Here is a 9788-nt window from a genome sequence, read left to right on the forward strand (position 1 = left end):
GATTCCCGGGCGGGTCGGGTCAGGGCGAAACATTGGGCAAGTTCCGTTACTCCACCCGCGCGCACACACACACTCACGCACGCGCGCGGGCGCACCCCCCCGTGTATCCCGCAGTCAACAACAACAACAACGTGGATTTATATAGCGCCCTCCATGCCGGACAGCGTCTCAGATCGGATCCCGAGGCCGAGACGGGGGGGGGGGGGGGGGGGGGGGTGAGGGGGCGCTGCTGTGGCGAGTTTCGCCCACACAGTCACTACGCTACAGTCTATCCTGTGAAGCGCTTATTCCGAGTGAGGAAACTTGCCCAACGTTGGGCTGTGACCCGCCCACCGCCCTCTGAGCTACAGGACTCCAGGACAATGACGTGATGACGAGGCTCTGCATCTAATGTCAGGATTATTATTATTAACTTGTGATTAATGATTATAATGTCACCCATATTGGTGACCAATGGCAAAGCGCCCTCCAGCGGGCGACATGTGGGCTGCAGCCTGCCCGCTGGGTCCTCCGGTGTCCCGGCGTGCTGTGCGAGTCCTCCAGTGTCCCGGCGTGCTGTGCGAGTCCTCCAGTGTCCCGGCGTGCTGTGCGAGTCCTCCAGTGTCCCGGCGTGCTGTGCGAGTCCTCCAGTGACCCGCCGCGCTCTGCCTCTGCCCCGAGAAGCCATGGCGGGGATTTTGTTTGAAGACATTTTCGACGTGAAGGATATCGACCCGGAGGGGATAAAGTTCGACAGAGGTAAGGCGAGGCGGGAGTGACCGTACAGGGGGCCTCCCGGGGGTGGCGGCGCGGGGCCTCGGAGCCGCCAAACCCCGGGCCCCCAGGGTGGCCAGCAGCTGCAGCACGTTTGTAGCCCAAAGTCGCCCAATCGCGAGCCCAAAAGTAGCCCAATCTTCTGTGGGGAGCAGCACAGGGTCTGAGTTAAATGAGCTCATTCGAGACGCTGCGCCCACGACCAATGGACTGGTAATCCAGGATCCTGCTGCTGGTGTGCAGACACGGATGAGAAACTCTTTCCCTCCGAAGGCATCCATCGGGCTCCACTGACCCAACTTCACGTGGGTCTGTCGTACGTTGCGGAGTCCGGTAGCTCGGTGGTTAGAGCGCTCGCTTCGCCAGCGAGAGACCTGGGTTTGATTCCCGGCAGGTGAGGGCGAAACCTTGGGCAAGTTTCCTTACTTCACCCGCCTGATGATAATCTCTCAAGGAAAAAAATAATAATAATTTGGTCACATCCGCGACTGTTTGTGGGACGCTGCTGTGCACAATCGGCTGCCGCATTTTGCTCACAACTATACAGTCAATTCACTTTACAGTATATTCTGTAAAGCGCTTTGAGATGTCTATAAGACGTGAAAAGCGCTGTATCAAATGCAGGGATTGTTATTATTACATTGCTTCCTAAATGACATTTCCGGAGCAAGTTTTTGTTGCAAATACTCATTTGCCCTTAGATTCTTTCCCCCTTGAATGTCTTGATTGTTTTCAAACGCACACATTATCGCTAGCTTTTGAACCTTATCGCAGATCAATGAAAGGCAACTTTTAGTTAGGTTTATTTGAAGTTAAAGGCCTCTGGGCAATCACTTGTGGGGTACACTCGTATATCTAAAAGCCTTTCATCTGTTGAATTCTAAAAGTGTCAACTTGAGTATTGTGGATGAGATTTACATATTAATGACGTTTGAAAATTGTAGCAGTTTCATACTGGGTAGTGCCTTTAACAGCCAAGTCAGTTGGGGGTATATCTTATAAATGTTGAACTCTTCAGTAAAGTAATGTGCGATATTTGAATATAACAGATAAAATGGCAGTTCTCTTTCTTCAATCAACGTAACTAGTAAAAGCTATGTTTCAGTACTGCCCGGAAGGTTTATATGAGTTCTGAATTGTTTTCCAGTTTCTCGCCTACACTGTGAGAGTGAATCCTTTAAAATGGACCTGATACTTGATGTAAACATTCAGATTTATCCCGTGGAACTTGGTAAGATTTCCATTTACGAACATTTCTGTAACCTAATACATTCGCAATCTCTTGAATTTAGTTATGCATCAACTTACCCTAGCTGTTGCTGTGGGAAAGCTGAAAGGTCAATTCTAAGAGTGGTGATACTGCAATTGTTGGTTTGGTATTGTTTTATACTGCTGCTTGTATCGTTCTCTAATCAGGGAAAGTGGAAGTGTAATGGGATGTGCCATTGTGTTTATACACTTTTATTAAGTGTGTGTGTATTTTGTTCAGGTGATAAGTTTCGACTTGTCATAGCAAGTACTTTGTACGAGGACGGAACACCAGATGATGGCGAATACAACCCGACTGATGACCGGCCATCAAGGTAGGAGAATGAAAACTCTTTCTCTCTATTTTAAAAAAAATCCTAAACCGTCTCTGTGCTTACAATTCAATAGTGAAATAGAACCAATGTTTCATGAGTTTTTTTTTGGTGGGGGGGGGAAGCAGAGAAACAGGCTTGGCTGGTAAAGTTGGTAGCTGGTGAACAACAAACTACATTTATATAGTGCCTTTCATGTCGAAAGGATATCCCAAGGTGCTGGACAGTTACGGGTTTGGACCCAAGCTGGGGGTTGGAATCAAGAGGGATAGAGGGGAGTGGGGGTGGGAATGTGGCTCTCACTCAACTCACATAGTTTCTTAATTTCTTTGACTCAACCACAATTTTTGGAGCCTGACAGGCAAATGCTGCAATTGTCTTGCAGTGCTGCCAGTGGCAGTCCTGTAATGTAATATGAAGATGACATTTGTTGTTTGTGTTGGGGGCTTGATCTGTGTTGTAAAAATAATTACTTTCAGTAGAATTTTCACCCATTGGTGTAGTTTTCGCCTTTGCCATGGAGTCCTGTAGCTCAGTGGTTAGAGCACTCGCCTTGCAAGCGAGAGACCTGGGTTCAATTCCAGGCAAAGGGTGAAACCTTGGGCAAGTTTCCTTACTCCACATGCCTGATAATCTCTCCAAAACAAAAACAATAAATTGGTAATTTTCAATCCACGACTGTCTGTGGGACGCTGCTGTGCGCAATTGGCTTTCGTGTTTCGCCCACAAATATACGGTGAATTCACTTTACAGCATATTCTGTGAAGCGCTTTGAAACATCGAGAAGACGTGAAAAAGCGCTATATCAAATGCAAGGATTATTATTATTTGCCGGATATGCTTGGAACATTGGAATTAGTTCAGAGCTCGTCTTTTCCATACACTGGACTTTGTTAGCAAAGTGGGGCCTGATTGAAAATGTTCTAGGATATTGAAAATGCCTATTGTACAGGACAACCTGCTAATAAAGGAACTAGTGTGACAAATTAACCGACTTTGTTGACCAAGCAAAAATAGATAGATCATTTTTTTCCCTAGAAAAGTTATGTGATGTTGAACAATGTTGATCCCTATTGTGAAAGGTGTATAAAGTCTGGTTTGATATCCTTAATGAGGAGGAGGAGGGGACAAAGGACAGCACTGAGGAACCCCGCACGAGACGTTATAGAGGTGTCACTGTTAATATCAGAACTATATAGAGGTTCTCACTGTTAATATCAGACTATATAGAGGTTCTCACTGTTAATATCAGACTATATAGAGGTTCTTACTGTTAATATCGGACTATATAGAGGTTCTCACTGTTAATACGGACTATATAAAGGTTCTTACTGTTAATATCGGACTATATAGAGGTTCTCACTGTTAATATCGGACTATATAGAGGTTCTCACTGTTAATATCAGAACTATATAGAGGTTCTCACTATTAATATCAGAAGTATATAGAGGTTCTCACTGTTATTATCAGAACTATATAGAGGTTCTCACTGTTAATATCGGACTATATAGAGGTTCTCACTGTTAATATCGGACTATATAGAGGTTCTCACTGTTAATATCGGACTATATAGAGGTTCTCACTGTTAATATCAGACTATATAGAGGTTCTCACCGTTAATATCGGACTATATAGAGGTTCTCACTGTTAATATCGGACTATATAGAGGTTCTCACTGTTAATATCAGATATATAGAGGTTCTCACTGTTAATATCGGAGTATATAGAGGTTCTCACTGTTAATATCAGAACTATATAGAGGTTCTCACTGTTAATATCGGACTATATAGAGGTTCTCACTGTTAATATCAGACTATATGGAGGTTCTCACTGTTAATATCACATGATACACAACAACAAATTACTTTGTAAAGCACCTTTCACATCAGGAGGACCTCCCAAGACAGTCAAGGACTTGGACCCAAGCTGGAATTTGGGATCAGGAGGCATGCAGGGCAGGGAGGCTTAGGGTAGGACGGTGACCAAAGGCACGGTTGAAGAGGGTCTTGAGACAGGTCTTGAACCAGGCAAGGGAGAGGAGTGTTTAACTGGAGAAAGTTGGCTCTCTTTCAGGACTCATGCAGACACACTCTACCTTGGAGCTAGGGGCTAGGATCTTGGAGCTAGGTGCTAGGGTTTTGGAGCTAGGATCTACGGACATACAGAAGGCTGGAGCCAGTTGAACGGAGGCAGTTGTGGGGCACAGGCCATTTCTGCAACGTTGAAATCAGCTGAGAGTTTGTGGAGCTGCAACGGATGGCGGAAGCCCTGGGAGCCCAGGATCTGAGGATACAGAGCAGCACAGACAGCCAAGTGAGCGACAGCTGTGACCCTTACACAGGATAGCGTCCCAGAACGCTCGACAGTGACCCAGCACGAGGGACTCACAAGGCCGGAGCCAGTTGAACGGAGGCAGTGGGTAGTGGGCTGTGTGGTAAGCGGGGAGGAGAGGTTGGGAGGTGCCAGGGTATGAAGGAATTTGAGAACGTACGTGATGATCTTGAAATCAATCCGTTCGGCGATAGGGAACCAGTCGAGACGGGCAACGACTGGTAGATGGGGGGAGGTGGGGAAACGAAGTGTGTGTGATAGGGTTGGGGCTGAGCTGCGCTGGATGAGGCCTGAGCTGGGGACGGGGCTAGGATCTGGGGGGTAGGGGGTGTTGGGGGCTGGGTTAGGGGCTGGGCGGAGTCCTGTAGCTCAGTGGTTAGAGCACTCGCCTCGCAAGCGAGAGACCTGAGTTCGATTCCCGGCAGGTGAGGGCGAAACCGTGGGCAAGTTTCCTTACTCCAAACGCCTGATAATAATCCCTCAAGAAAAAAAATAATAATAAATTCGTCACTTCAAAACACGGCTGTTTGTGGGACGCTTCTGTGTGCAATTCGCTGACGCGTTTCGCCCACAAATATACAGTCACTTCACTTTACAGTCTATTCTGCGAAGCGCTTTGAGACGTCTGGAAGACGTAAAAAGCGCTATATCAAATGCAAGGATTATTATTATTATTAATCAAATTACTCTTCACCCAGCTGCTGGCAGTGATAGATGATGCGAGTTTCAGATTGCTGGACTTCACAGTATAAAGTCAACGAAGCATTTAGTTTTAACATGTGTTTTTTCATATGGAGAGACCAGCCATTGAGTGTGTTGAATTCAAATATTTATTTTGGCAAGCAGGTCTGAGCGTTTTTAATATTAATATGTCACAGCGTGAACCTGTTAGCACTATTTCTGATTAAGAAAATTCAAGAACGTTCCATTCTCCAGCTTTTCAATCTCTCGATTTCATTTCTTTATTTGTCACAGGGCCGACCAATTTGAGTACGTTATGTATGGGAAAGTTTACAGAATAGAAGGTGATGAAAGCTCCACTGAAGCAGCAACGCGGCTGTGAGTATAGCTCTTGTGTATTGCAGTCTTCTCAGTTAAAACTGGATTTTTACATTTAATGCTTAATAATATTGCACACTCCACCTTGCTAAGCCAATCCGGAACCTTGGGGTCTTGTTTGACCCTCAACTCCTTTCTACCCCACATCTGCCACGTGACCCGCTCTGCCTTCACCCACCTCCGTAACGTCGCCCTGCTCCGCCATTATCTCACACCGCAGGCTGCTGAAACCCTCATTAAAAACTCACTGCTTGTCAGCGTCCCCAGCTCCTCCCTCCACAGGCTGCAGATCATCCAGAACTTTGCAGCCCGTGTCCTCTCCCGCGCTAGGCTCTGCGACCCTATCACCCCCATCCTTGCCCAACTCCACTGGCTTCCCATCATACAGAGGATACAGTTCAAGATCCTGGTCCTCACCTTCAAAGCCCTCCACGGTCTTGCCCCCCCATCTCTCTGACCTCCTAACCTCCTACCACCCTATCCGCTCTCCGCTCAGCGGGTCCGGCCTGCTTCACGTCCCCCGCCTTGCTCGCCCCACTATAGGTGGGCGGGCCTTCTGCCACCCTGCACCTATCCTCTGGAATTTCATCCCGCAGTCCCTCCATCTCACCATGTCTCTTGCCCCTTCAAGACCCAACACAAGACCCTCCTCTTCGACCATGCTTTCAATCTCCCTGCTTTCCCCCCCTGCCCTCCACCCTCCCCCACCCCGACCCTCAGCTCGGGGCCGTAACTCAGTCTGTCCAATGCCTTGGGACGTCCTCCCGACGTGAAAGGCACTATACAAATGTAATTTTGTTGTTATTACATTTGATATAGCACCATCAGGAGGATGTCTTGAAATTTCTCCACAGGATTTACTATAAAATATAATCGCTATGTGTTTTGCAGTTGCAGAAGTCAATTTGCATAGAATAATGTCCCACAAACCACAATGAAGTGAAAAAATAAAGTATGCAGGAGATTGCTGTTCAGGACACTATATAACCGTAGGAATTTGCAGCACGGACGAAGGCTATTCAGCCCAACATGCCTGTGCCGGCTCTTTCAAAGACCAATGCTTTTAAGTCCCAAAAAGGAGAAACTCCTTTCTATTTTTGAATCATGCCTTGGGTTCTCTAACCTTCACCTGAACCAGCAGATATTAGGGATATTGGTTTAACGTTTCATCTAAAGGACGCCATCTCCAACAATGCAGTGCTTCATCAGCACAATATTGGAATGTCGGCCTAGACTGAGAGGTCAAAGTCTTGACTTTGATATAATAGTAATAATCCTTGCATTTGATATTGCACCTTATCCTGTTGTCGAGATGCCTCGAAGCCCTTCACAGGACACACTGTAAAATGGATTGACTGTATTTTGTGAAAGACTTTAGGTTTGAACCTGCAATCTTCCGACCCTGAGGCTTTTTATTAATTAAAAGTCCATCTATAGATATTAATGGGAAGTGATTTTGTGCTGCGATAGCCAATCTGTTTGTGATGCAGTGGTGAATTATAGATTTTCAGGTATGCTGCCCATGTACTGTGACATCATCTTTTCCCATGGAATTAGCATTACAATTTGTACTCGTATCCTGGAAGTGGAGCTCACCTGTTAGTTTAAGTTGTATGAAACATTAATGACGGGCTGTATTATTGTGTGTCTTTACTCTCTCCTGAAGACACTGACTCATGCTGACACACAGCTCCGGTTGCACCAGGTGATCTCTGGTCCGTCGGCGTGGAGGGGCTATATAAATCCAAGTTGTGTTGTTGTTGTTGCTTGTCTGAGAGGACATGCCAGCTGGATACTCACCCACATGAAACTCCACACCCCCATCACACCAGTCTGGGATGCTGCACTGGGTGAAGGGCTTTATATATGTTGTTGTCCAAAAAACCATCTGTGTCTGAGCCCATGTGTTTCAATTTTACTACTGGAATGGGTGGGAGGGCCACACAGCAAAGCATTTTCTCGGAGAAATCACTTGACACTAGTTAGCGATTAGCACATTGTAGCTGTAACCTGGGGACATTGTCTCAGTGTTGCTTTCCTTTGCTAAAAGCAGAGATTTATCAGGAAAATAAAAACAGTGGTACTTCGAAAGGTAGAAAGGTGCCTCATCAACTGAAATAGAATTTTATATCAAGCGACAAAGAGTGCAGGACGTTGTTAATTGTGCCTTCTCATTCTTTCCAGATCAGCCTATGTATCCTACGGAGGACTATTAATGAGGCTTCAGGGAGATGCAAACAATTTGCATGGCTTTGAAGTGGATTCCAGGGTGTACCTTCTTATGAAGAAACTTGCTTTCTGAGCCGCAAAGACAACATTGAGGGGAGTCCTGGAATTCCAAAATTTGGTTGGAGTTGTTAACAATATGAAGTGCCACTTTCCGGATAGATCTATAGGAACGAGCGTTGAACTACATATTCATGTCTCCCCGTTTTAAAGGAGATTTACGTAGGGAAGCAACGACTGAAAGTGAAAATTTCCTCCCTGCCTGGAATGTAAAAAAAGGACGTGTATTGGTGTACGAAATGGATTATTGTATTCCGATGTCTGAACACAACTTGTGCCTCACACTTTGAGGAGCCCAGTAAAATACAATTCAATTATGCATAGACCGGCAATGATGAACACGCTGTATCCGATTTGGGTATAGGTTTATTTTTAAATAAAGTTTCCTTTTTTTTTGTAAGATTTACACCGTAAATTTTCAAATGTTTAGAGATGTGCATTGGCTAGAATGGAAAAGCTGCAAGTAGCCCTGCCTGGTATTTCGGAAGAACTTCACGGTTAAATGCGGCTCAGCAAAACAATGCGATACAATGCGTGTATTTTACCTTGTTATAACAGTACAAGCTGACTGTTCCTCAAGACGCTGAGAAACGTCCTGTGCCCTTTACCTGGTCAAAATCGAGTAGTTGCCCCAACGTGTGCTCTGGAGTCCCGAAGCCTTGGCTCTTGCCAACCTGTGCCCAGTACCTTCTGGCAATAGGTGAGCAGCGTGCATTCCTCCAGAGAGGGAGAGTGAGAGAGAGGGGGTGCATTTCCCATTCCGGACACAAGGAAATCTCCCATGTGTGGGTGGGGAATATACATGGACCTCTGTGAATACTCTTTAAGCAGGGCTTACATGTACAACTACCCCCCCCCACCCACCCCCGGAAAAAAATAACCGAGGGTCGTTGATGGGAGAAGTTGGATTGGCTTTGGTATTAAATCATTGAGAGATGAAGCGGTGACAACATGTGCTAATGTGTGGGAAATGCTTCAGTTTGACCTGAACAGCTCCTCCCCATCCCAGCCCCGCCTCACTGTAGCTCCTCCCCAGCCCAGCCCCGCCTCACTGTAGCCCCTCCCCATCCCAGCCCCGCCTCACTGTAGCTCCTCCCCAGCCCAGCCCCGCCTCACTGTAGCCCCTCCCCATCCCAGCCCCGCCTCACTGTAGCTCCTCCCCATCCCAGCCCCGCCTCACTGTAGCCCCTCCCCATCCCAGCCCTGCCTCACTGTAGCCCTCCCCATCCCAGCCCCGCCTCACTGTAGCTCCTCCCCATCCCAGCCCCGCCTCACTGTAGCCCCTCCCCATCCCCGCCTCACTGTAGCCCTCCCCATCCCAGCCCTGCCTCACTGTAGCCCCTCCCCATCCCAGCCCCACCTCACTGTAGCCCCTCCCCATCCCAGCCCCGCCTCACTGTAGCTCCTCCCCATCCCAGCCCTGCCTCACTGTAGCCCCTCCCCATCCCAGCCCTGCCTCACTGTAGCTCCTCCCCATCCCAGCCCCACCTCACTGTAGCCCCTGCCCAGCCCCGCCTCACTGTAGCTCCTCCCCATCCCAGCCCCGCCTCACTGTAGCTCCTCCCCATCCCAGCCCCGCCTCACTGTAGCTCCTCCCCATCCCAGCCCCGCCTCACTGTAGCTCCTCCCCATCCCAGCCCCGCCTCACTGTAGCCCCTCCCCATCCCAGCCCCGCCTCACTGTAGCCCCTCCCCAGCCCCGCCTCACTGTAGCTCCTCCCCATCCCAGCCCCGCCTCACTGTAGCGTCACTCCCACACAGCCCCGCCCCCCACTGGCCC

At 48.0% G+C, this 9788-nt stretch overlaps 1 protein-coding gene across 1 annotated transcript; it reads left to right on the top strand.

Moving 5' to 3' along the window:
* The first annotated feature begins 592 nt into the window (after positions 1-592).
* polr2h (RNA polymerase II, I and III subunit H) lies at positions 593-8334 on the top strand. The gene is made up of 5 exons (XM_007902427.2): positions 593-738; positions 1901-1984; positions 2243-2336; positions 5640-5723; positions 7908-8334. Exons 1-5 carry the CDS (start codon positions 666-668, stop codon positions 8023-8025), a joined length of 453 nt encoding a protein of 150 aa, XP_007900618.1. The 5' UTR covers positions 593-665; the 3' UTR covers positions 8026-8334.
* Positions 8335-9788: the final 1454 nt, after the last annotated feature.

This window comes from Callorhinchus milii, unplaced genomic scaffold, assembly GCF_018977255.1.
Source record: "Callorhinchus milii isolate IMCB2004 unplaced genomic scaffold, IMCB_Cmil_1.0 Scaffold11, whole genome shotgun sequence".
NCBI classification, from domain to species: Eukaryota; Metazoa; Chordata; class Chondrichthyes; order Chimaeriformes; family Callorhinchidae; genus Callorhinchus; species Callorhinchus milii.

Excerpts from the sequence above, each read along its gene's own strand:
- polr2h (XM_007902427.2), top strand. The coding sequence starts at position 666 with ATGGCGGGGATTTTGTTTGAAGACATTTTCGACGTGAAGGATATCGAC. Across the intron at positions 2,337-5,639 it reads ACTGATGACCGGCCATCAAG|GGCCGACCAATTTGAGTACG; the intron begins GTAGGAGAATGA and ends TATTTGTCACAG. Across the intron at positions 5,724-7,907 it reads ACTGAAGCAGCAACGCGGCT|ATCAGCCTATGTATCCTACG; the intron begins GTGAGTATAGCT and ends CATTCTTTCCAG.